The 27,778-nt window shown below is 40.2% G+C and overlaps 3 protein-coding genes and 2 pseudogenes across 6 annotated transcripts in view; 2 read left to right on the top strand and 3 right to left on the bottom strand.

Moving 5' to 3' along the window:
• The window catches only part of Rsph3 (radial spoke head 3), a 30,989-nt gene extending 26,614 nt beyond the window's left edge, over positions 1-4,375 (bottom strand). The window contains 4 exon segments of the mRNA XM_021251968.2: positions 409-496; positions 3,948-4,041; positions 4,044-4,140; positions 4,142-4,375. Of these exon segments, the coding sequence (XP_021107627.2) occupies positions 409-496; positions 3,948-4,041; positions 4,044-4,140; positions 4,142-4,375 (513 nt within the window).
• The window catches only part of LOC147824921 (uncharacterized), a 269,562-nt gene that overhangs the window by 101,563 nt on the left and 140,221 nt on the right, over positions 1-27,778 (top strand). The window lies entirely within an intron of this gene.
• Positions 1-27,778, top strand: part of LOC147824922 (E3 ubiquitin-protein ligase RNF115 pseudogene) — a 93,762-nt pseudogene that overhangs the window by 4,886 nt on the left and 61,098 nt on the right. The window contains exon 1 of the transcript XR_015441482.1: positions 1-27,778. This exon is cut by the window's left edge and continues 4,886 nt beyond it; it is cut by the window's right edge and continues 61,098 nt beyond it. The product of XR_015441482.1 is annotated as an E3 ubiquitin-protein ligase RNF115 pseudogene (transcript).
• On the bottom strand, positions 22,468-24,488 carry LOC101697149 (ER membrane protein complex subunit 8 pseudogene; annotated as a pseudogene).
• Tagap (T cell activation RhoGTPase activating protein) overlaps positions 26,389-27,778 on the bottom strand; it is an 8,598-nt gene continuing 7,208 nt past the window's right edge. Inside the window, exon 10 of the mRNA XM_004874544.3 lies at positions 26,389-27,665. Coding sequence (XP_004874601.1) covers positions 26,389-27,665 — 1,277 coding nt within the window. The remainder of the gene's footprint in view (positions 27,666-27,778) is intronic.

Below are 27,778 nucleotides of genomic sequence, written 5' to 3'. Positions count from 1 at the left end.
CCATCCACTCCAGAACTGAAACTGTATGCCTATTAAACAATATCCCCTGCCCCCTCAAGCCACTGGCAAGCACACTGGATATATATATTATATATATAATATGTAATATATATATAAGCACACTGGATATATATATATATAATATATTATATATATATATTTCCACTACTTCATGATGCTGGGGATTAAACCCAGGGTCTTATGCATACTATGCAAGTACTGTACCACTGAGATACATCTACAGTCCCTGCTTATCTTTTAAAATTTAATTTTATAGTAATTCTTCTTTACTTCATTTTATTGATGTTTTAGTGTGCAATAGGTCCAAAATTAACACAAATACACAAACTGATGCTTCCCCATAGACAGTGAGAGAGCTCTGTGTTAGACTACTCAAATCGTGCTTACCAGCAGCCCTGTCTGTAGCGCGTATGTGTTGCCTCGGATCACCCGTCTGTCATACATTATGTTTCCATAACGCATAGGTTCTTCATGTCTGTAAAATAGCAAGTTCTAAGTAAATATTTTAACTATGGTATCTATGGTATCTCTGAAACAAACTCTTTTCTAATACGATTTAGACTAAGATAAATTATTTTAAGAGAATAGATTTCTGTTTTAGTGTTGTCCATAAAATGAGAAAAACAGCTATCATTTGTGTAATGCTTACTGTATGCCAGGCTCTTTCATGTACATTACTTAATTTGTTGCTCACAATAAGCTTCAATTTGGGAACCATAATTCCTATTTGACACACGAGAAAATAGACTCAAAGTCATCTTGGTAGTAAGTGGCAGAGCTGGGTTTAGGTTGTAAATCTGTAAAAGTGCTTAAGGAATCTGACCTAAAGGACTGAAAAAAATCTTGATCTGAAGATTGAAAAGTTACACAAATAAAATAATCAGGTTTAAAAATATAATAAGTCAAATTTCTCATTGTTCTTTAAATCCAAAGATGTTTAAAAGGTTCTGTTTAAACTATTAATAAAATTCTAATTTCAGGGATCAGAATGATCAATGGTAAAAAATACAAATATATAGTTGACATTTTCATTTTAAGTTCTTAGAAAGATAACCTATTAATAGCTGTGCAGCCAGACCTCAACCTACATCAATAACAGCACTCTATCAGAAATGATCTGCCTGTCCATAAGCTGCTAGCTTATCAAATATTGAAGCCACATCCTGACATACTTCACTGCTTGTTTTACTTAGCCTTTGGCAGTATTCAGCTCCATTGGCTACTTCTTTATATAAGTGCTCTTTTCTATTTCCCTGTGATACAAGAATATGTTTTTTCTTTTCTTTTTTTAAAATTTTAATTTCTTTCTTCACCAGTTTCTTCTTTTTGCTACTTTTCTGGCCACCCTTTCTCAGTCTGTAGAGCTCCTTCTGTACTGGAGGATCCCTCAAGGCTCCACCTTTGCTTTTCCTTAGATGATCTCATCCATTTGCAAAGCTTCAATTATGATCCATACATCAATTTTATTTTATTTTATTTCTAACTTAGAACTCTCCTCTGAATGCTAAGTATATCCAGTTGCCCACTAGGATGTCTGGAAGGCAACTTCAAAATTTAATTATCACTGCCCTATTCCAACTTGTCACATGTTTCCTATTTCATTAGACAGTCTCACCAACCACACAGTTGACTTAATATAGGAGCCAGGGAGTCATCCATAATTCCTTCCTTTTCCCTATCCCTGCACCTACTGTAGCAAAAACTATTTCTTCTACCCCGAAATTTTTGCAACCATCTATTACTTATAGTTACAACTATTTTTTACTGACTTCTAAAAAAACCTCCTGGTCTCACAGCTGAACAACATTTAACATAGAAAATTTGATTTGACCTTATCAAAAACAAAAACCAAAACAAAGCTGTCTTAGTCACTTTCTTGTTGCTGGGACACAATACCTGACACCTGCAACTTAAAGACTGAGAGGTTTATTTTGGCTTATGGTTTCAGAAGTTTTAGTCCATAGTCAGCAGGCTCAAATGCAGAAACAGCATGGTGGAAGGGCCTACCTCAGAGAAAAGCTGCTTACGCATGGTAGCCAGGAAGCAGAGAAAGAAGCGAGGAGCCAGGAAGGCAGATATACTCTTCCAGGTCAGGTCCCCAGTGACTGCCTCTTCTGACTAGGCCCTACCTCAACAGCACACTCAGGGTCTGACCTCATCTATGGATTAATCTGTGGGTGAGTACAGCGTCCCCATGACCCAATCACCTTCCAAAAGCCCCACCTTTGGACACATGAGGCCTTTAGGGGACAGGCTAGCTTTAAACCATAATAAAAGCAAAAAAACAAAAAAAAACTTTAGAAAAATAGAAGAAAAGAAAAAATTCTTAATACTGATTGCTGGTAGATATAGAAAAGAGGCTAGAAAGATTTACCCAAATTAATATAAAATTTTGAATAGGACATGATTAAAGACTTTATATGATATAGACAGTTGACATAAATGCATACTTTCTTGGACATAGTCTACTAGTCATTCACCAGTAAGTTTAGCTAACAGTAATCTCCTAGACACTTTTTCAATATTTTACTCATAAGGATACCATAGAACGATATCATCCTTATACATAAGGATATCAATGATTAAGATCTGTAAGCAACTACTTTCTTGAAATTGAGATTTTTATTGTCTTCTGTATTACTTTGACACATTAATTAATCAACAAATTACATAATATACAAATCAGCTAGTTATAAAAATTATTTTAAGAGAACCAGCATGCATTCTCATTTCTAATTTGTCGAATAATAATGATTTTTTTTTTTTGGTATGGGGATTGAACTTGGGACCTTGCGCTTGTGAGGCAGGCACTGGAACCACTGAGCTAAAGCCCAGGCCCAAATAATAATGATTTAATAATAATGATTTGTGGGCAATCAATTTTACCAAGAAGTGTTTTTGGAAAGAGTTCTTTTTACATTGAATCCTCATAAAATAAATAATCTCTCTTCAAATTTAATTTTTTATCTTGGTTTTCTCTTAAGTGATAGAAATCTCTTACCGAAAACCTTTGTCAGAATAAGATAGTGATAAATTTAGATTCAGTGTTTGAAATGAGCATCAAGAGTTACATTTTGGCCTGGGATTTAGCTCAGTGGTGCCACCGCCTGCCTGGAAAGCTCAAGGTCCTGAGTTCGATCCCCTGTACCAAAACAAACACAAACAAACAAACCATAAAACCCCAAACAAACAAAACAAAATAGTTACATTCTGATGTTCACTCACAACTTCGACAATTTGTATCGAGTACTTATTACATGCCAGGCATGGTCCTAGGTGAATAAGATACAAAGTTCTTGCTTCCATGCAACTTGCATTCTCATGAAATTCTGCTGATTCCAAAATTTGAGGTTTATGTAAAGAACTTTAGGAGAACCATAAAGTGTATGGTCTTTTCTAAATATAGATGTTTGAATACTTGCAAATATTCATCAGTGTAGAAATTCAATTTGTGATCATGCGTGGAAAAATTCCTAATTCCTGCTTAAAGACAAGTGTGGAAAGAGCTTTATGAGGCTGTCATTTGCTACTGGGTCTGACACCTTTGTGCCTCAGTTTTTCATATGTATAATGGAGTTAAGAAACCAAGGTGGCAGCACTATGGATTAAGAAAATGTTGTGGATGCCTCCAGTGAAGTGTCTGGTTCGAGGGTAGCCCCTAATAAGCATGAGTTGACTCAAACTTTGTGAAAAGAAGGCGATTTGTGAACATGTTAAGGATCGAGCCAGCAACTCAGCATCACTAAAATGAACTGAGAGGCCACCCATGCTCCTTTTTGCTTCACCCCTCCGCACTACGGGAGTTATTGACAGCAGAAAATTTCTTTCGGTAGAGTATAGACGAGGGAAAGCAGCTTGGGCAGCTTTTGCCAGGACCTGGCCCCCGGATGGAGTGCAAGTGGAGATGGGCTGTTTTGGTCACTCACGGCTGCAACAGGCTGTCCCGATAACGGCGGCGCTGGCAGGGCAGGGCCCGGGGCCGGCTGGTGTAGGTGTAGGTGGCCATGGCTGGAGGGCTGCAGTTCGGGAGGCAGGGTCCGGGGTCAGATTGCCTAGCTTGCGCTGGAGCTTGGCTTTCGACCAGGTGGGCACTAAGAAGTCGTGGGAGGCGGAGAGATGTCAAATAATGCCAAGGGCAAGGATTTAGTGAGGCGAGGAGAAGCGGCACGCAGTGAGACTGGCAGGAAGGGAGGCTGTCAGCGCTGCAGGTGGGAACTATACTCAACTTGCTCCTGCAAGAGCAGAACCAGCTGGCAGCGCCCGCACCGGTTGCCCAGCAACCGGAATTCCTTCTGGGGTCGGGACCTCCAGGCAGTTCCGGGGGCAGGGACTTCCGGCTCGTGACCCCGCCCATCTGTTCCTCTCCCTCTGGCACCCCTGCACCCCTGCATGCTGTGAGTTTTCTGGCCCGGAAGGCGGGTCTGGCTGTGTTGGTGGCTGCGTGTTCTTCGTCAATTTCAGCGGTTCCTCGCCACGTTTTGGATTGCGGCCTTGCGTGACTGGTATCAGCGTCATTCCGTTTCAGCTCCTGCCGTTTCAGGGGGCGTCCTCCCCTGTTGTCTTCCCACGGTACCTCGGCGCTCTCGGCTGCCCCAATGTTGACGCCCTGGGAGCCAGGCTTCTGGCTCTGTTACGTGCGGGAGGGGAAAAGGTTTCCTTGTGTCTTCCAGGGCCACCAGACCTGGCCCCTTGGGCAGACCATCGCGCGCTTCTACAGTCTTTTCTGCATTCCCCCACCGCCTTCTGTGCTCGCCGCTCTGTGTCAGGGCATCAGAGGACCCTGGGGCGCACGGAGCGACAAGGGCTACCCTACAGGCATAACTTTGGGAAAGGAGTGGGCAGTCTGTTGAGACTATGGAGAGAAAGACATAGTTTCCCTAAGCCTTAATCCATCAGACCCCATGCTCCGAAGAATGGAGTGTCTTGGAGTGGATCTGAGTCTAGAAACGAAGGTTCTTTGGGGTTAGTACTTGAGATCTTGCACCTTGTTGGGAAATGAAGCATATGTATCCCTTGTGATCCTTGTTTGCATTTGCAATTCAACCTTCAATTCAGCTAAGTGTTGTCTTGGTTTGAATCCAGGTTCTGGAGTGTACCCACCCTGTAACACAGCCGAGTTAATGTGTCTGTGTGTATGTGTGCGCTTGTAGGCATTTCATTTTCCGAATCTGCAAAAACAGGTAATAGAATTTATCTCAGTATTTGTTGTGAAGATTAAAGGCGTTAATAAAGGTAGAGTACTTAGAACCTTACCTGGTAAATGTCAACCTTTATATTACTGTCTCCTAAACCCCTTCTTTGATTTATGGTCTAAAGCAGATATTAGCATTGTGTAACACTAGCAAAAAGGTGTATGGTAAATGCTAGAGGGAAAAACATTGCCAGATTTTAGTGCTGGTCATTTAATTTTTCAGTAAATTTTGAAACATCTGGAGAAGAAAGTGACATTTAAATAACTGATGAGTGATGATACTTTCACCAGCAAAGATTTTATCCAAAGTGCATTCAGAATGGCTCAAAGGCTGAAAAGCGCAAGATATACTTGGAGAACTCTTAAGTAGGATGTATGTAAATGAATTGTAGGCATACCGTAGAAAGAAAAGTTGGAAACATTGAACTTGAGTTTATCAGAGTGTTTTTACCGTCATGGAATGGAAGACCAATTCCAAGCAGTGGAAACAAGATATTCATTATTTTGCTTAAGTTCAGAGATAGAATGCCTCTATTGGTAACTTGGGGGCTCAGCACACTATCAATAACATTTTCCCCCACCTCTCCACTCTGTCACCTAGGTCTTTGTTATCAGCAAGATAGTAATAGGAGTATATAGAATAGAAGACAGAATAGAAAATCTTTTGACTTTTGAAAGTGTGGAAACCTTGCCTGTAAGCTACCAAGTGATTGGAGTTACAACATGTCATTAAGTTGGGGAACGATATAGGACTACATTTGGATTAGATGTGCCCCTTAGGTTTTAGAAGCTCCTTGAACCAATTGGTCAGGGGAATAGAGAAACAGATTAGGAGAATGTTGGGACAGAGAGAAATGGGTGTTGATTGGGCAATCAATAGTGCTATCCAGCCACTGCTGGAATTTTTGAAGAATTTGATGTGTTCTTGTATAAGTTTTTATCTAACCTATTTCTCTTTTTATTCTACTCCCTCCTTATGATAGCAAAATATTTATCTCTAGCCTAGGCTTCTCCATCAGGTGACATTTCTTGATGCCTGTGCTCTGGACACTTGCCTTGCATTGACTAAAACTGAATGATTTGGTCAGCAAATAGTTTTGAGTACTAAGTGTCAAGTACTGCCTATCACAAACCCCCAATGCTACTATGGATATAGCAGTGAAAAAAAAGAAAGAAAGAAAGAAGAAAGAAAGAACAAATTAAAATTCCTGCCTTCAGAGAATTAATATGCTAGTAGAGGAGTAATAAAAAATAATAAAAACAAGTTAAGTGTAAAGACATGTATATTAGAGAGTTAAGAGGCATGGAGAAAAAGGAGGGAAGAAGTCTAGGTCTCAGAGGTAGAAAGGATCCTAGAGATTTTAGGCTGGTCAGGGAAGGATTCATTGAGACAGTGGCATTCCAGTAAAGATATGAAGGAAGTACGGGAATGAAACTTGAGCTTGTTTGGCAGAACTGTTATTGGTCAGCTTTTCTGTTGCTGGGACCCAATACTGGACATCCACAACTTCAGGCAGGAGAGGTTTAATTTGGCTCATGGTTTCAGGGGATTCAGTTCAAGGTTGGCTGGCTCTTAAGGCAGGAACATCATGGCAAAGCTGCTGTATCAGTGCTTACTAGAGAAATAGATTTAATGCAAGATAATCAAATATATAAGAATTTACAAGATTGGCTTACAATGGCCACCCACAGAGTCAGATGTGGAAGAGTGCAAAAGGTTTGTCTATGTGCTAGAGATCCAAAAGATCTAGTTGAACCCCTGGAGCCCACTATGTGAGTCCATATCAGGAGGCTGAAGGGCCTATGCTGGAGGCAAAAGAGTCTGTGCTGAAAGCCAAAGAGTCTGTGCTGAAAGCCTGAAGAGTCTGCACTGGAAGTCAGAAGATGATGTCTAAGGTGAAGATGAAAACTGGTACCCATCCAAAGAAACAGAAACAAGCCTTCTTTCTTCATTTCCCTTTTATAACATTCTGGAGACAGTCCTTCCTAGGGTGGATCTCCTACACCCAGAACTATGCTGATCCAGTTTAGTCTGGCATTTCTTATTCAAGTTGGCACAATCAGTTAACTATCACAGCTGTTCAGTTCATGATGGTGGGAAGCAGAATAGAGAAACAGTGCCAGAGAGAAAGGGTCAGGGACCATATATGGTACCCAATATCATGCTTCCATAACCACTGAGACACACTCAGAAGTGTGCTTTACTAATTCTCTGGGGGTTTCTGAATCTAATCAAGTTGACATATCACAATAACTGGTTACAAGAGCATTCCATTTCAAGGAAGCAGCACATACAAAGTTGACACCAGGAATATTTGAGGACAACAATAAAGAGGTGAGAGTGGGTGGAGCAGCATAAGCAAAGGGGAGAGTGTTAGGAGATGAAGTCAGTGACCAGATTATTGTGCCTTGTTGGATGTCAGTTCAAAGACTTTAGCATTTCTTCCAGAGTTAAAAGCCCCTAGAGGGTTGGGTAAGAAACTTGATATAATTTGATTATTAACCTCCTTTTTCCCCTCTACTTTTAGTTTGAGAATAGGCTGAAGGGGAGCAAAGATATAATTAGGGAGACAAGAAAGGAGCCTTTACCCAGTAAACCTGGTTGAGAAGTTGGCTGAGACTAGTGAGCAGATGGATGTACTGAAAAGTGGTTATAGATACTGGATCTATGCTGAAGGTAGAACCAGATGGATTGGATATGGGCGCAAGAGGAAGAGCCAAAGATGACGATAGATATTTGATTAAATATTGGATATTTTTTGGAAGAAGTTGCACAGAAGCTCTAGTTGATTTCTCCAGAGAGGATTTACTTTTATTCTGGCAAGCAGTTGGAGTAGTAGCAGATGCCCTCTAAGCAAGGATTCAGAACTTGTGAGAACTGATCCTCTTCTGGTTTTCGCTTATCCCAGAGCGTAGCTATCTTAGTTACTTTCTTGTCCCTGGGACAAAACACCTGACACCCACAAGTTAAAGGAGAAAAGATTTATTTTAGCTCACGGTTCATAAAGGTTTAAGTAGTTGGCTGGCTCCATGGGAAGGTGGGATGGCAGAAGAGAAACAGTCCATGGCACGGCAGACAGGAAGCAGAGAAGCTGAAGCCTCCTTTTCCCTTTTATTCCATTCAGGTTATAAGCCTGTTGGTTGGTGCCACCCACATCCAGGTGGAGCTTCTGTCCTTAGTAGATCCATTCAATCAAACCCAGAACTATGCTAAATCAATTAGTGGACTAAGCCAGTACCACACACACCTAGTCCAAGTGTCATATACCCATGATCCAGCCACCTCCCAAAAGCCACACCTATGAGCTCATGGGGCTTTGGGGGAACATGTAGATATAATCTATAAAAAGAGGTCTTTCTGTTTTTTCTCAACAAGGTTAAACTTGAACTGCATTTTTTGTATTCCCAGCTCTTTGAGATTATTAAAAGGTTTACTGAGCTTTTTATCCACTTAGCAACTGCTTAGTTTCTTGTTTGCTAGTGCCTTTCTGTTCTAGAAATCAACAAAATCTCCAAGATTAAGAGCCAAGCAAGTGTCAGGCAGTCTTCTCTGTACTCTCCTGGTCTCTGGGGTCTTGTCTCTTCAAGTCCTTGATGTAGTTTTCAACTCCAAATTTTATCTTCCCAGGTCTAAAAGGCTTCTGACACCTCTTAAATTGCTGTTTCCCATTTGCCCTAAATACCCTGTGCAGAAACTCAGCAAATTACCCAGGAAACAAAGCAATGGGAAAACTCCACACCACTTTATATATTTCTCTCCTACCTGGGATCCCAGATCCTCACACCCTGACCGTATTGATTGCTCTCCAGTGCCTTCAAATAACCTGGGTGGTTTTTGGTGGCTTTTGTTTTGTTTGTATAGATTTTCCTTTGGGAAGGTTGGTCTGACTAAGCTACTCAGTCATAGGTAGAGTCCACCCCAAGGTTGTTGAACAGAGTAACTGGATGAATGAGTTGCCATTTACTGATACAGGAAACACTGGAGAGGAATGGGCTTTGGGGTAAGCTCTGGAAGCTCAGTTTTGGAAACTGAGTTTCTTAAACTTAAGAGACACTTTAGTCATCCAAGTGGATGCAGTTGAGTAGACAGTTCAAAATAGAAGTCTGGAGATTCAGGGGATTCAGCCAGGACAGAGATAAGTTTTGACTCAATTGCATGTAGATGGTATTCTTTTTGTTTTTTGTTTTTGGTACCGGGGATCGAACTTGGGACCTTGCGCTTGTGAGGCAGGCACCGGAACCATTGAACTAAATCCCCAGCCCATGTAGATGGTGTTTTAAGCCATGAGATCTGAGAGATTATCAAGGGAGTATAGAAAGAATAGAGATGAACACTTGAGTTACTCCAGTACTTACAGATCAGGAAGGTGAGGAGACTGAAAAGGAGTGGCCAAAGAGAAAGAAGAAAATGCAAAAAGTCTGGTCACCTGGGAGTCAGGTGATGAAAATGTGTCAAGGAGAAGGAGTACAGCCATGTCTAATACTATTGTAGGCCAGGCAAGATGAGAACACTGGCTCTAGCAACAGAGAGGTAGTTAGTGATTCCTGGAGTTATAGAGGAAAAAGCTCAATTATAATGGATTCAGAGGACAGTGAAAGGAGGGAAATTTGTGACTCACATAGATTTGCTGCAAAGGAAAAGAAAGAAATGGGCTGGTATCCAGAGAGAAATTCAATTGAGAGAAGGTTTTATTTTTAATAGGAAAACTGAGCACATGTTTATAGGGTAGACTCAGTAAAGAGGGAAGAGTGAAAGAAGTGGTCAAGAGGGGGAAGAATTGGTGCAATGATATGACAAAAGTGGATGGGCTCATATACTCAAGCAGGGGGGCTGGTCTTTCCTAGAAACATAATTTACCCATGGTCAGAGAAGGAAAGATGGGTCCATGACCACGGACACAGGCATGTTGATGACAATTCAAAATTCCTTAATGAAGTTTCTGGTATAGTACATACCATGATAAACACTTCACATACATTATTTCATTTAATTATTATAATGACCCTATGAGGTGGATTCTGATAGTATTCCTGTTGAACTTACAAGAGACCCAAAGCTTAGAAAGTTCAAGTAACTTTTTGAAATCATACAAGTAAGTGACAAAACAAAACCGAGCCCCTTGTCTGTTTGACCCAAAGGATCAGCATGTGCTCTTTACCCTTCCATCCCCACACTTGTTTCTTGCCTCCTTTCCTTGTACTCCCTCCCCGCACTCTCTTTCTCAGTATTCTAATAGTCAATAAGTCCTGTTTTACCTCCTAATTGTTTTTGATTCTGAGTTCTATCTCTTTTTAAATCCTTACTATTTTTTTGGTACTGGGGATCGAACTCAGGTCCTTGTGTTTGCAGAGCAGGCGGCAGAACCACTGAGCTAAATCCCCAGCCCTTTCCTTACTATTTTTACCAGCCTTTTCCCTGACCATTCCAGCCCCCTACAACTAAAGTTGCATCTTCTGTGAGCCACAGAGTGATACAGGGTAATGTAACTGGTGCATTGGTGGCCTCCTCTAGGATTTCCATAACCACATTACCTAATAATTGCTCAGACTCCTTAAACTACCCATAGCCTGTCACTGCCTGGTTACTACCTGTTTCAAATCTCAAATCTCACTTGTCTATTCCTTGTACTTTTTTCTCAGCAGAGTTGAGAACCTGTGATCCACTGTCATAGCATATTTCCACGTCCATATCTGCTTTTTGTTTTCTCTTTGTCCCTTCTCCCAGATAATTTTATACTCACTCTTTAAGCCTCAGATCCTATTGTTTTCTCTAGGATGACATTTCTGATGCCTCTAACCTGGGTTCACATATTCCTACACCATATTGCTATCTTTTACTCACCATGTGACATGTTTGCCACCTCAGTAAGTCTGTGAGTTCCTTGAGGATACAGATCATGTCCTGTTGATGTTTGTGGCCTTACAATACAGCTTCATGTTTGGCTGAGACTGTTTTCTGCATGTATGAATATCAGAGGTGCACAGTGTAAGGAAAAAAAGAGGGAGCTTCTTTTAATTTTCAATGTAAAAAAACAACCATAAGGCCAATGTTTCAGATTGTTTTGAGCATGGATAAAAATGCAAAAGAGCTCTTAGGATAGTTTACCATTCAACAAACATGAAGCGTTTTCTCTGTACCAGGCACTATTGTAAGAGCCAGGGACAGACGGAACTTTCATCCTAATATAGAGAAGAATATAATAGGAAAATAAATCAGAAAGGAACAAAAGAAATTTTCAGAGAATGGAAAAAGCTATGATGAAAACAAATTAGGATGTTATGGGTAGGAGAAGCTGAGAAGGTAATATTTAACAGAAACCTGAGTATCATAGCAAGGAATCAACAACATCTGGGAGAGGTGGTAGCTGGGATGCTACTCCAGAGAAAGGATCGACCCTGAGCAAGCCTGTCATGTTTAGGAGCAGAAAGAGGACCAGGTGGCCCAGATGTGGAGCGCTGGGGGAGAGTCGTTGGAAATGAGCTTCCAGAGTCTGTAGAGGTGGCTAGGTGTCAAATCAGTAGGACCTTTCTGGGTGGGGGTGGGGGTGGGGAGTTGGATTAAGGAGAGCCATTCATTGGTTTAAGGGAGGATGATATGACCTGAGTTATATGTTACAAAGTTACCAATTGCTATGTGAAGACTGGATCGTTAGAGGAGAAGAGTAAGATACTAGTTAAGAAGGTGTTGCAGTAGTTTAAAGAGGGGCAGGAAGTTAGTAGGGAAAATGGAGAGGAGTGGTGTGTTTGAGATATTGTGGAGAATGAATTAAGATAACCTACTAATGGACTAGATATGAGAGTGATGACTACAGGGATAAAGGATGACTCCTAAGTTTTTAGCTGGAGTAAAATGACACAATATTCATGTCATTCACTGAGATGCAGTCAATTATTGGAAGGAGTAAGAAATCAAGAGCTCTTTTTTGGACTTGTTACTCTTAAGATGCTATTGGATATCCATATGCATATGTCACGTTGGCAGGTTAGGGATGTGAGTCTGGAGGTCCATGGAAAGGTCAAGAGAGTGAGAAACTTGGCACTCACAAGTGCTTAGAGGGCTCCAAAGTCCTAAAAGATAGAAGGGAAATGGAGTGTGGTCTTGCTGAACCAGAGGTTTCAGCAACAATGTGGTCAATATGGTCAAATATACTATGATGTTAAGAAAGATGAAAATTGAGAAGTAACCATTGGGTTTGCTATCAGGGAAGTCATTTTTGAACTTTATAGTCAGAGGAGAACTTGAGGGTTGGCAGTTTCTCTGAGGTGATAGAACTGAAGCCCAAATACAGTAACCAAAGAGAATAGCTAATTTCAGAAGAAGAGTTGGTAACTATAGATTATTCTTTCCAGAAGTTTTGTTATTATCTGACTTAGTGAAGAGGGTAAAGCTTTTGGAGAAGTGTCTCAACTGAAAATGGGTAGCACATGCATTACATTTTTGCCACAAGGTGTCACTAATTCTTTATTGGCTTTACTAAGTAAAATAATTGCAGTGCAGATATTCATTTTTACAGTAAGCAAATATTATTTTTTAAAAATCACATTTACAAAGTAGGCCAACCAGAAGGTAGTTATTTACATTTTGAAAGGCTTTTCTTTCAAGAGCCAGGGTCTCATCTTTGTGACAAAAATGCATAGGTGTAAAATGGTGCATTGAACTTCAGCAACCAGATCAGGGTTCTGCATTAAGAGAAGACTTGAGTTTAACTTCTTTTTTGGATTCACTAGATGTGTGACCTCACATCAATTTGTATCGGGTTAGCAATTTACATGGTCAAGATACAGTGCTAAGAACTGTCTAGTCGGAGGGCAGAGAAGACCAATATCTTAGCTCGAGAAGTTAGGAGGAGAACAATTTCTCATTTACTTCAACTTTTTTACTATTCAGTCTCCAATGAGGTCTTCCCACACTGGGGAAGGAAATCTGCTTTACTTATTCTACTAATGCAAATGTTAATCTCATGCAGAAACAGCCTCACAAACACATCCAGAATAATGGACACCCAGCAGCCTAGTTGACACAAAATTAATCATCATAACCAATTGTTTTAGTATGCTCATAGGTTCTGTGAGTCTGGCATTTCAACAGGGCACAATGGGAATGGTTTGTCTTCATTGTATGATGTCTGGGACCACCACTCATTAAGACTCAAGCTGGGAATGACTTGGTAACAGGGGACTGGAAGAATTTGGAATTCTTTCATTCTCTGTCTGGTGCCTGGGCCATGATGACTGGAGTTTTATAACCATTGAGCAGAGCAATCACCAGCTTGCCAGACTCAAAGAAAGGGGACATAGATCCCACCTCCAGTGGGAGGAGTGTCAAAATAATTTGTGGCCATTTTCTCTAAACAACCTAATAATAAATTGCTAATATTGCTTTTATTTAGCTCATTGGATTTGGTATAGTTATGTTTGTTAGTTGAATTGTTTCTACTCTTCAAATCCACATGTTGAAGCCCTAGTCCCCAGTAGCTTAGAATGTGACCTTATTTGGAAACAGAATTTTTGTAGATGTAATTAGTTAAGTTAGAATGAGGTCACACTGGAATGGAAAGGCCCTTAAATCCAATGTGACCAGTGTCTTTGTAAGAAGCAGAAATTTGGGCACACATTTGCATATGGGGACAAAACTATATAAAGATGAAGGCGGAGATTAGGGTCGTGCTTTGACAAACCAAAGTATGCTGAAGATGGCCAGGAAACCTCCAGAAGCTAGTGAGAAGCATGGAATGGAACCTTCCTTCACACAGCTCTCAGAAAGAACCAGCCAACCCAACATTTTGCTCATGGACTTCTAGCCTCTGGAACTGTGACACAATTTCTATTAAGACATTTAATCTGTGGCACTTTGTTACAAAAGCCATACCAAACAAATACAGGTGGTTTTTATTTTGTTTTGTTATGCTCATTTCTTTGGACAAGGAACATATTTCTTTAATAATGAGAGAAATAGGATGGATTTAATTTAATGCTTTCAATTTCAGTGTTCCAGAAAGCATGGGAAATATACCAAAATCTTGCAATGGTTGCATCTAGGCAATGTGACTATAGGTAATTTGGTGTATCTTTCTACTTCTCTGTAATTCTTTTCCTTAATGATTATGGGTTACTTTGATTAGAGGGAAGAGAGGAAGATTGGAGCAAGTTGCCAGTAAACATTGAAAAGGCCAGGACCCCTGTTAGCTCTTGCTGTGCTACTCATCTATCCTGAGCCTCTTCCTTTATGTGTGGCAAAGGATACTTCTCAGTGCTGTTGTGAGATATAATTGACTTAATCTACGTGGATACTCATGGGACCACTTAATTCAGTGCCCGTCACTGGTGTCTTCCTTCTTGTCTTAGTTTTCTCTCATTGCTGAGACAAAATACCTGACACCCAAAGTTAAAGAGAGGAAAGGTTTATTTAGCTCATAGTTTGTAGAGGTTTGAGTCCATAATCGGCCGGCTCCAAGGCATGGTGGCTTGGCAGAGGAGCAATGCAGAGGAGGACCAGTTCATGGCAAGCAGAAGACAGCAAAAGCAAGCAACAAGGGACCTTATGTCTTTCACCCTTTTTATCTTATCCAGACTCTTTAGGGTGGGTAGCGTTCACACCCTTATCCTAGTGCCCTTGAGCCTAGCATGGCACCACGAATCAATTCTAGCATCACACACTCTAGATCCAGCCACCTCCGAAGCCACACCTATGACTGCATGAGGCTTTGGGGGGACATCTAAACATAAGCCATAACACTTCTCCACCAAGTGTTTGATATTCTATAACTATGACTACGGGGATGGTCAGTACTTCAAGAGCTCAGCCATGTCTTTTTAGTGATAGTGGAAGACTTAAGGACATAAGGAACTAGGGAGCCCTGCATTGGCTGTAACTGATGCAAAGGCTGCTTGAGCTCAGGGCCCTTTGGGTACCCAGGCCTCAAGTAAGGCTTTAGGAAGTGGCAAAATGTATTCCCGCATTCTTGTGGCTTTGTAACATCTGCAAAAGTATTTTAACTAAGATCAGTTAACACTGCTGTCTCTTTCAACACTGACTGCCCCTCTTATTGGATGGCCCTGGGGTGAGTGGCCATGGGGATTTGGGGACTAAGCTAAGGAACAGTTCACTTACAGATATATTGAGTTTTGGATCATTGGGCATCTTAGTCCCTTTGGGCAGCTATAACAGAATACCACAAACTGGGTGGCTTGTAAACAACAGAAATTTATTTCTCATAGATCTGGAGACTGAGAAGTCCAAGATCAAAAAGTATGACAGAGTCTCTGTCTGGGGAGGACTCTTTCTGGTTCATAGATGGTGCCTTCTTGATGTGTTCCCACAGTGTGGAAGGGGTGTGGCCACATTTACCAAACAACCTAATAATAAATTGCTGATATTGGTTTTATTTGGCTCATAGAATTTGGGATAGTTATGTGTTGAATTGTCTCTTCTCCTCAGATTCACATGTTGAAGTCCTATTCCTCAGAATCTCTATCCCAGTATTCTCGGGTCTCTTTCATAAGAAATGAAATCACCTCATGTGTTAGTTACTTTTCTCTTGTTGCTGAGACAAAATACCTAACACCCAAAGTTGGAAGGGAAGGGGTTTATTTGGCTTACAGTTTGTAGAGGTTTCAGTCCATAGTTGGCTGGCTCCAAGACAGGGATGACAAACAGGCGTGACAGAGAGAAGAAACAACATGGCATGCACAATGTAGCAAAGGTAACAAGAGATAGTTAACAGTGTCTCCCTGCCCCTTTTGTCTTAGGGTGGGGGTAGCACTACTACTTAAGGTGGGGGTAGCACTCACACCCTTAATCTTAGTCCCCTTGAGCCTACTATTGCATCATGAATCAATTCCAGCTTCACACACTCTAGATCACACCTATAGGCTCATGAAACTGGGGGGAGATTTAGACCCAAATCATAACACCTCCCAAAGCCCCCACCTCCTAATGCTATCGCCTTGGAGATGTTTGGGGCAGCACAATTGTTCAGACCAAGATGCTGGGATATCTATGTGCTTTACAATCACTCTCTAGAATTGGTAAGTTATTAATAGCTGCCCTGGTGAGGGAGGAGCTTCCAGATATTCCTACTGGCTGCTGTGCTTGCCCACCTGGGTTGGACATGCACTGTCATAGAACACCTTACAACAGCCTAACATTGGCAGTATGTGGGTAGTGGAGGCAACAGGTTTGAGACAGATGGAGCCAGAAGCTTGTCTGTGGACATTTCTCCCCAGAATGTTACAATTTCATTATGTAAAATACTTGGTAGAGATTTCTCCAAATTTGACAGCAATCTTAAAAATTTACATGGCGGGGCCGGATATTTAGCTCAGTGGTTCCAGTGCCTGACACCCAGGCGCAAGGTCCCGAGTTCGATCCCTGGTACCAAAACAAACAAACAAACAGAAAAACACACAAAAAAATTTACATGGCATTGCCAGCAATGTCATAAGAAGTTAAAATAAATCATTCTAAACTTTAGCTGTTGAAAGGAACCCCAAATTTAAACCAAGGTAAAATAAAAACAACTGTTTTTCTCTTTATAGAAAATATTTAAAAATATTTATTTATTTTTTAAGGAAAAAGTAATTTAAAAGGATGTGCAACCAAAAATGTAGAAAAAGGAGCATTAGAAAAGTGTGTAGGCAATTAATAAAACATGATTTTTGGGGGGAGAATTTTGTTTGTTGTATATGTCAGTTTACATTAAATTTATAATTCATGACTTAGCTTGGCATTCAAGATAAATGTGATCATGACTGAATTTGTGTTTGTAATCTTGCTTTCCTTTTCTCTGAGAGACTCCAAAATTATAAATATTAGGGCCTCAGAAATCTCATTCTGACCTAGAGGAGTCTGGCTCTCAGATCAACCCTTGTTCTTGTGCCAAGTCGTTCTTTGAATCTGATGTTAATACTCAGAATTGTAAGCACTCTGTTTTTCCACTTCCTCCAGAAGAACTGAGAGTCAGAGAAGGTCGTTACTGATCATTTCCTTTTGATCTAAAAGGTTTCAGTGACTCTAGCAAGAGTATGAGGACGTGCGCCATTTGCCCAGTCAAAGTAAAACCCTGCTTTGGAGTGTGAACAGTTGGCTCTCATTTTCCTAGGAAGTTTTCAACACAAAAACATGACGTGCTTTTGAATAAAAAGTAAAATTTAAAGCCAGTGGATGGAAATTTCTTGTAAGAAGATGTAAAAACCCCCTAGCTCTTCCTATTCTTGAAAATGAGAGTTGTTTTTGTCAGAGGATCTGAGACCTGAATATGTGTTTTTGAAAGGAATTTGGCAGGTTGTGATAAGTCCCGTGATTCTGTGATTTCACTCCTTACTGCAACCCCCACTCCCCTCCTGTGCACTCACATGCTTGGTGTTTTATGGTTTAAAACTCAGGAAACATGGTCTTGGGTGATAAAATTATTTCTGAACATACGAGATTTTAAATTTAAAGCCAAGTTTTTTGCCTTTATCTCACATCCAACATAAGCCTTACTTATTTTGTTGGAACTATTCTGTGGTTTAAAAAATATTTCATCCTGTGAAGTATGACAACCCATTACAGAACAAACATAAAATCAGAATCCAACCTAGAGTATTCCCCTCTGTCTCACCTTGGCATGGAGTAAAGAGCCAGTTCTCAGAATATGGCAGCCCCATGTTGTAATGCTGACTTCACCTCCTCTCACCAGTGTGACCTTGACAAATTATTGAATCTCTTCTACCAAAACATGGATATTAAATTCCATGGCAGTTGTGAGAATTAAACAAATTAGCAGTAAATTAAAAAACAACCCCCCCCATCTAGTTTAGTATCTGGCACAAGGAAGTAACTAAATAAATGCTTAAAGTGAAAGGAAGATAAAGCCTTAAACCTGCTTCTGAGTGAAGTGAAATCTATATTGTGGCAGAAAAGAAGGACCCAAGGGAAAGGGTTAAGTTATAAAACTTCTGGTAAATTTTGAAAGAAATGGTGGAAAGCAGGTTCTCATTTGGAGCAAGTTTTATATAAAACATAGGTTTAAAAACATATATTCAGGTCTTACACAGGAGGTGTAAGTAGATTAATTATGTGCAGGGAAGTACTGTCATATTTGCTTGGTTGAATTTAAGAGCACATGTTAATGTGTTTGTTCTTTCATTAGTTCAACAAGCACATAATGAACATTTGACATGTGCCAGAAAGTTTTTTGGTACTGGAGAGTACAAAGAGGAATGACACCTTTAAAAAAAGTTATAGTTGGGTTGGGGATTTAGCTCAGTGGTTCTGTCGCCTGCTTTGCAAGTGCAAGGTCCCAAGTTCAAGGTACCAAAAAAAATTATAGTTTTCTAGGGGAGATAAACATAAAAACATGAAGATGTTAAAATGTGGGATATAAAAGAGGAGGGGAGAGTGAGTACTTAAGGGATCAGTAGTTATCTTTGCAATGGGATGGGGTGTCTGCCTGCTGAGAAGGTGGAGGGGAGTGAGGTGGTGGAGACATTCCAGGTGGGGAGCTGAATGAACCAAGGGACAGCTGTACATCAGCTTTCCATGTGTGTGGGAGCTGAGTAGGGTGACAGCCGTGGTTCAGTGGGCCCAGAGGTAGTCATGTCAGGTGAGGGACTGCGTGGACTCCATGCTTCAGTACAAGCCTGTGAAGGGCCATATCAGGGAAGAGTGACCAGTTAGAGTGGTGACCCTAAGAGCAAATAGATGTTTTGTAGTGGAACCTGAAAAGCCAAGTGCAAGGATGGGATTTGAGAATTTGGGGAAACATGATGCAAGTAGGGTTTAGAAGATGAGTTTCCAATCAGTATTATATTGTGATGTTTAATCTTGATTGTCAATTTAATTGACATGAGAGATGCCTAGGAGATTAGTAAAGCTCACGTCTGGGTGTGTCTGGGTGGGGCATGGGGGCTTGGCCTTGGAACTTTATCAGGACCCTGGGGCCTTCCTCTCAGACTCTTCTTGTTCTCCCTGCTTCCCCGATGCTATGAAATAGGCAGATTTTCTCCACTGAATACTTCTACTATGATGTTTCTGCTTGGAGCCAGGAGACCATGGACTGAAACCTTGAAACTGTGATCTAAACTTTTGTATGTTAGTCATTTGGTCCCAGGAATGAAAAACAGGCTAATAAATACATCATATAAATTTCATGAGGAAGACAACTGAAGCAAGGATATTAAATAAGATATTTTTCATTCTGGGAATCAAACCCAGGACTTTACACATCTTAAGCAAATGTTCTACCACTGAATGACATTTCAAGCTCAATAAGATGTTTTATAAGCCAGAGCATTGTATAATATGGGCTTGGACCAGTAGATCATACTTTAAATTTTGCTTATTTTCTAATTCTTTAATCTGTAGGAATGGTTGGAAATTTTGAAAAATGACTACCTCTTCTATGGGGACAGTCAGAAACTAATGTCCACAAATTGGACTTGAAACCTGACACAACTTGCTTAAAAACTGATGTGGCAGGAGGAATTTCATACATGCAAATGGACACCTGTGGAAATTCTTAGGCAAGAACTGCTAGATTTAGCAACACCAGTGTAGTGATTTGAGAGGGCATTTTTGGGGGCCAGATGCCCAACTTTACAGATTATTTTGCTCTTGGATCTGCTGTAATGTTTGTTGAATAGACAAACAATCTCTATCTTTAAAAGAGTTAACTGAACATTCTTTTTAATTAAAAATCTAAGAAGGAATGAATTTAGATGGTATGTATCTCAATGTTCTCTGAGACCTGTGGATATTTGCTGTTCTATAAAGGATTTAGACTCAACAATTTTAAGATATCAATTCCCCCTCCAACTGATAAATAGATTCAATTCAACTCCAATCAAAATTCCCAGAAGTTGACAAACTGATATTAAAATTTATGTGGATGTAAAGGATTTAGAATAGTCCATATAATTAAAAAAGAATGAACTCATGGGACATACATGACTTAATTTAAAGATTTCCTACAAATTTCCAGTAATCAGCACAGTGTGACATAAACATGAGGATAAGTATATGGCTCAATGGGGCAGAAGAGAGACCTCCAATAGATCTACACCTCTACAGTCAATTGATTTTTGACAAAGGCACCAAGGCAGTGGATGGGGAGAGTCTTTTGATGAAGTGGTCTTTCCATATGGAAGAAAAAAAAATCTACATCAATTCTTACCTCATATTATACACAAAAAATTAACTTGTAATGGATCATGGGTAGACCAAAATGTGAAATCTTAGACTCTAAAACTTCTGGTAGAAAACAGAGGAAACAAATCTTTGTGACACAGGTTTAAGGCAAGCATTTATTAAACAACACAAAAAGCATAAGGAAAAGTAATACTAGAATGGATTTCAGCAAAATAAAATCATTTGCTTTCCCAAAGGTGCAGTTAATAGACATAAAAACATAAGCCTTAAATTGGGAGAAAATATTTTCAAATGAAAAGGTTTGTATATAGAATACATAAAGTATTCCTAAAATTCTGTACTTGTAAGACCGGCAATTTTAAAGAAAATGAGCATAAGATTGACTATTTCATAAATGACCAATAAACATATGAAAAGATGCTCAATTTCTTTAGTCAGTGGAGAATACAAAGTAAGCCATAACAAGATACTACATATGACTAGAACAAATAACTAGAATAAATTGGTCAACAAAACCAAACCAAACCAATCTGACAATACCAAGTATTTTAACACTGTGTTCCATTTTTTGACTGTGGTGGTGCTTTCATGGGTATGTGGATCAGGTGAAAATCATCCTAGTGTGCATTTTGAATGGATGTGATTTATTGTATATAAACTTTACCTCAATAAAGTTCATAAAAAATACAAGGCAGTAGAAGAATAAAGCAGTTATGTGGATAGGTCAAAAATGTAAAGGTGCTTAAGTATTTATTAGAGATAACATTCACATAGTAAGTGGAGCTAGGATCAGACTTTAGTTCTCAGCTCTATTTTCTCTTCCAATGAGACCATGCTGCTGTGCATAAAATGCAGGAATGGAGAGGAAGGAAGGAGAAGGGAAATGCATATCTTGAGAATTGACCTCTTGGTCAATTCAGTCTTGTGCCAAATGGTGATGCCAAAACACTTCCCCACAATGGTTAAGACATTCAGTATCTTCTAACTCTCAACAAGATAATTTTTTAAAATAGCCTCCACATTTTCCTTTCCCTTGCCTAGTTGCAGACAAAGTCAATATGAATCAAAACAAAGAATAAAACATATAATTGGGTGGAAAGGTCAAATAACATATTGTCAAGGGACATGAGAAAAAAGCTTTGGATATGTAGCTTCCTATCATTCCCTGTAAGTACAGCACACGTGTAAAGGAAACTACATTATGTAACGGAAACTACATTATGTAACTAGACTAAATGATGTACAGAATTTAAGGAGAATCAGACAGTGTACAAAATGTGTTAAGCTAATGCTTTTAGAATTAGCATATAAATTTGTCAACATTCCAGCTTACAATTTTTAGTATTTTTATTTCACGTATATTCTATATTTATTTCTATAGTTTTTCTTGGGCATAAAAACTAGGTTGAAGTTTTATATTTTTCTCCAAAAGGGCATTTTCTCATTTAAAAATTACGTGCTAACCTGTTGTAACATTATGTTTAACATTAGTGTTAAGATTTCACTATAAAAAAAGAATTAAAGACAATTTAAGACATGAGCTCCTGTTCTATCACAAGTTCACCAGCCTTTGCTGTTTAAACAAAGTTAAATAATTTCATCTTCACACTTTCTAATACTGAAGTGTACATTAAGGGCTTGAATTATGTAAGTTCTGTTTCTGAAAGCACTTGTCCTTGAGTCCTAAAATGTCCCATTGAGAAATTAAACTTATTTTTCTCTGTGAATCTGAATCTGCACAGGGTATTTAACTACTTTGTGGAAACAAATAACATAACAAACAGTATAACCTGAAGCCTTTTTTTTTTTTTTTTTTTTAAGACGTGGGCTTTGTTTTTAATAGTTTATAAGCCTTAAAAAGTATTCTCCCCAGATTATAAAAGGTTAGTTAAAACTTTAATAGAACAATCTTGGACAAGCAGAAAGAGCTGATCTGGAAGCTGACAGCAACGCATGACTGCGAGAGAACTCGCAGAGTGGGCTGCACACTCTCCCTCAGCCCGCGTGGCGTCGAGGCGACAGGTGCCCTGCCCAGACCTGGCATAGGTGGCTGTGGCTCTGCACCAGGCTACGGTGTTCTCGCTCTGCGGAACACAGGCAATGCCCGGTAGCCAGCTCTGTGGCCCTAGCACAGGTGCAGGATGGCCTTGTTGGTCTCCGGGTTTGTCCAGTCATTCCGAATGTCATCCAGGTGGTTGTCGAAATCCACCAGCGTCTCGTAGGACCTGCTGTCCAGGAGCGATGCCGAGATCCTCTGGGCCTCCAGCCAGTCTTCACAGTAGTCATGGTGTGGGTCTCTGCACCGCCACCTGTTCTCATGGTGCTCATACACGTGGATTGTGGGCTTGCCGCAGTCCATCATGAACTTGGTGTTGTCCACCATGATGAGCACGGTGTCCACGAAGCCCTCGGCGATTCTGGAAGCAACCTTCTCTGTGACCTGGTTGGGACTGGCATCCTTTACTCGTTCATTAGCTTGATAATAACCAGCAATCACATAGCTATTATCTTTGCACCATGAATCAGTCAGGGTGAGGGCCAATATAACCTGGGAAATAACCTGAAACTATCTCTGAGCCTGAAGGAACCTGGGCCCTGAGGCTGTCATGGAGTCTCCACTGAAGCTCTGGACTCCCAGTCTACCTGTCTTTCTTTTCTTTGGTTTAGTTTTTTGAGACAAGGTCTCACTGTGTAGTTCAGGCTGGTCTTGAATTCACTATGGCCTCAAACACATGTTGATCCTCCTGCCTCAGCCTCTCAGGTGCTGGGATTACAGACATGCATCACCATGTCCAGCTGCCTGCTTTTCATTCAATAGAGAGCACGTACCTCTTTCTTATGTAAGCCCCGTGTCTGGATTGTCTGTTATATCCATTCCACAATGGATGCATGTTATTATTTCTTCATTTCAGAGATGGAGAAACTGCTGCTTGACAGGTCCAGTGCCTTGTTCATGGGAGCAGATTTTGGGGGGTTCAAAAACTCAGGTTCTGTGAATGCAGGTCACAGACTCTGTGTCAACATGTCTTTCTTGTCCCACAGAAATGTTGACATTCTGCATTTTCTTTCTCTGGCAAGATTTTGCATCTGAAGCTTTGCTTGTATCACCATGCCTTCCTCTTTGTGGCCTGCAGTAGGAGAAGAGTAGCACTTCTTTCCATCAATTTTTTTTCACTTATATTTAATTTTTATTCTAGAGTGGACAAAAGGCAGGGTCTCAATCCATATTTGAAATATTGCTAGAAAGTGATTCACTCTCCGGCAGAAACGTATATACTTCTGACTCCTCAGTAACTCTCTTTTTGCAGATGAAGAGTTAAGATTATGTAATTCAATTCCAAAAGAACTCCAGCTATGCAGGATCTCATCTCATGTGGGTTTCTGTGTGCTTAGCCCTGTAGGAGGGAAGTATGTACTGATGGTTCTTCCCAGGAGATCACAGTCAGGAATATTCATCTCTTTATTCTTTTAATCATGCATTAGAATAAACAACATTTATAACAGCACTCTGGACATTGTCATCTCTGGCCATCTCTAGAAGAACTGTGGCCATTACTGTTTGACTTATTAGTATTGTGAATCCTCGCTGCTACTTAACTCCTGTAGGACCCAGGGCAGAGCGACTGCAGTTTTTGTTGGATTTGAGCTTTGAGGTGGTTGGAGATAAACCTAGCTTTGGTTAACTTCCCCAAGCCAATATTTCTATGTCAAGCTTTGATTTCTTTCAGTCCAGGGTAGTTCTGGGGAAAGGGCAGAGTGAGTCACTGTAGGTAATCATTGTGCATTGTGTCAACACAGCTCTTTCTCTCTTTATAGGAGGAGAGAAAATCAACCTGGATTTAGGTTTAAGTCTTGGTGTGGGTCTTGACTTTCAACCTGATATTATCAGGCACTTTGCATTGGAGCACCAGACACATTTGTGATTATCCCATTTGTCGCTGTACAGGCCCTTAGGACATCTTTGGATGATAGAACTCTGATGTTCTTGGATCCTGGTCAAAAGCATTATGGTAACACCATCCAAATCTCACTGGAAGACATCCTTGTGCTTATGGTAAAATATTAAAAATTTTTGGTGTAATAAAGTATCATTAGATGCTAGTTTGCAAAACTTGGTGTTACGGGATGTATTGGATCCACAACCATCATCACCACCAAAATTCCCAGTGCCTTAGGATGTTACTATATATGGAAATAGGGTCTTTAATGAGGTCATTAGTGTGGGCCCTAATCCACTGTAGCCAGTGTCCATATAAGAAGGGGGACTTTGGAAACACACATAGAGGGCAGATGATGTCCAGTGAGAACTTAGCACAGTGCTTGGTGCATAAGTAGATGCTAAAATTGTATCTCTATTAGTGCTCAACTCTGAAAAGGAATTGTTTTTCTTCATCTAGCAGGCAGAAGGAGAGGATTTATTCCTTGAAATTTATGTATTATTGATGCTTAATAGAGTATTTTTAGTATCAGGTCTAAGCACGCTTTCATGAGCAATCTGGTTTATAAAGAATGGCTAAGTTTGTACATTATTATTATTATTATTATTTTCTATGAGTGATTCTTTTTTTGATTAAGTTTATTGGTACATTTTAGGTATATAATACAGTTACATTCATCAGTGGGATCTTGTACCTTTACATGATGTATCTTGGTTCTTATTTTTTTGTACAACATTATTAATAAATGGAAAAGAGTAGGTCTTCATCATCTGGTAGCTAGCTAATACAAAAATATTTTTGTAACAGGTCAGAAGCCGTGTTTTGTGAAAAAAATTTAAAAAAAGGAAAATTGAAGTCCTTCTCCAATTCTAAGATATTGGATAAGTATATTAATCGGTGGTCAGTAAAATTCTAATATACCATCAACATTTTATCATTATAATTGCTAATAATTAAGCCAATTGAACATCATTAAATGAAGAAAAATATGTATGCATAAAAGTACTGACCAGCCTAATTCACTAGAAATGGGAAATATTACATTTACTATATTATTTTGTATTGGCATACTAAATTTTTCTCACCTCCAAATGACTGCTTGCTGAAAAAGTGGCTTAAAGTAAGCACTTCTTTATGGTTTTGCAAACCCCCAGAAAATAGGGACTGTGTCTTCCTAAACACAAGATTTCTAGGCTTGCTTATTAGTCTGGAATGATGCATATATAGTCAATAAATGTTTGTTGAGTGAACCCATGTGTGATTAATTTTCCTGGCGGATTTCTATTAAGTGAGGAAAAGATGGTAGCATGTCAATAAGGAATGAACATTTTTACTTTCAAATAAGGCAATTTATTGTAGTGAAATTACATTGAAGTTTTATATATGACTTCCAAAATACATAAAATCATTTACCTCTATGCTATAGCATAAGACACCATTGAATTACATAGAAACTCAAAGTGCGCTAAATGAATTAATATTGATGTAATGCATTTCCAACTTTAATTATATGTTTGAAAGGACATACCTAAGTACTTTTCATAATTTTGTTATTAGTTTTCTCTTCCTAATGCCATTGACAACCCCAAACACTGAACTCTATTTCTTACAGTCTATTTCTTTCTTCTACAGTATATAGTTACCTCAAGCTTGTTTAGTAGGGCAAACTTATACCAGAGATTTAAACATTTTCTCTTTAATGGAATTTGTAGAAAATGTGAAAATTGACGTGATATTCAAAGCAACATTAAAAAGAGCAAAGATGATTTTTAAACAGTAGCCAATGGGACAAATGCCCCTGGGACCAAAGAACAGCAATGTACCACAAGTGCACAAGTACACAAACGTATGTGGGAATTTATGCAGACACCTTCACACCGAACATCTGGTGTATAATACACTTTTTACATTTGCTAAGTATTGCACAAATCCAGGTATGCACAGACACTGCCTGATGCACACCATGTAGCTATCCTTATGGAGTAGGACTCTTTACAATGTTGGAAACTAGCTTATTCATGACTTTTTTGAAAATATAATCTACACACAGGTCTTTATACAGTCATGTATATACAGAGACACCACAATTAGTCATGGTGTATCCCTTCCTAAATGTAGGATTCTTTAACATATTGGAGTTGGTCAGCCTCAAAGATTGGCTGGCTACACCGTTGCCCGAGATAGTCCTGCTTATCCTTCTGAAGCGACTCCGACATGGTCCTCAGCCGAGGTCCAGGTCTCCCTGGTACAGTCACATGCCCTTGAGCCTCCACAGAGGCACTGACAGTACTGCTCTGTCTCCAGTACTCAGCCATGGCAGACAGTCTGTGTCCACTAAGTGTCTCCACACTGCAGCTGCTCCTTGAGTCCCCTCCATGGTAAGAAGGCAGAAGAGATGACAGTATGGAGTCCTGGCTGAGCATTCTTGCCCTCATACTTCCGACTGTCTGGCCACTATAGGCCCTGAGTCCCAATGCCTGGCACTGAATGGCCTCCTCATAAGATGGTGGGCTTCCAGGGCTCATGCCATCAACTCGCTGGAACACATCGTCACCTGAGAGGGCCCTGGATGGCAAGCTGAAGCCTAGAGCTGTTTGGCTGTGAAGGTCAGACCCATTTTCCTGGACAATCCGGCCAGCTAGCTGGCTTTCTTTCCTCAGACTCTTCTTGACCTGGTCTCTGGTAAGGTCTTTCGATTTCCCAGATCCAAAGCTGGGTGCTTTGGGCAGTACATTTTTGTGAGAGGCAAAAGAGAATGACATGGAATGTTTTTTAATTTCTCGGTTTGATTTGCTTTTGTCAGTCTTTGTGGTGAAAGACTGATGTCTGGTAAAGAAATTTCTTTTGGGATAGGAAGGAGAATTCACAGGTGAGCAGTCAGAAGACCCATCCAGGGAGCCACTGGAAAGGGCTTTGGGTACCACTCCCCGTGGCAGTGCCAAACCCTGCGTCAGGTTCTTGATCCTCAGGTCTGCTGGTCTCTTGGTTTTGCCTCCTACTGCAGAGAACACCTCCTCTGGAAATGGGTCTCCAGCTTCCTCATGTTCAAAACAAGAGCCTGCCTGGGGCATGGTGAAGTTGTCCTCACTTCTCGTTAGTTTTTGGTTTGTCATCCGGCCCTCAAGGCACTCTTGTGAGGGTGGCCTGCTGGGTTCTGAGAATCTCCTGTCTGCCCGCTGGCTGAGGGAGCTTTTCAGCCTGGCTACTGTGCTAACAATGGGCTGCCGGCTTAACTCACAGGTGCCCTGTTGCCCATTCTTGTCCAAACCAGCAGCCACAGTGAGGGTTACCTGGGGTTGCCTGCTGGGAGAGTTGTGGGCACTGGTGGGTTCAACATCTGGATCATTGCTGTCATAGGCTGAGTCATTCTGCAGGGTTGACACATCTAGGAAAAATTAAGAAACAGTTGAACTTTTTGTTGTTTCTTTAGCGATAACATTACAGGTCATCCTATTCACGCCAATTATGACACCAGGTGATTTAGTGGGACCCCATTGG

The sequence above is a fragment of the Heterocephalus glaber genome, unplaced genomic scaffold (genome assembly GCF_053883595.1).
Source record: "Heterocephalus glaber isolate CG9 unplaced genomic scaffold, H.glaber_assembly_v1.0 deba00001523, whole genome shotgun sequence".
NCBI lineage: Eukaryota > Metazoa > Chordata > Mammalia > Rodentia > Bathyergidae > Heterocephalus > Heterocephalus glaber.
The sequence above is the reverse complement of the archived record's forward strand: the minus strand, read 5'-3'. Positions and strand labels throughout refer to the sequence as shown.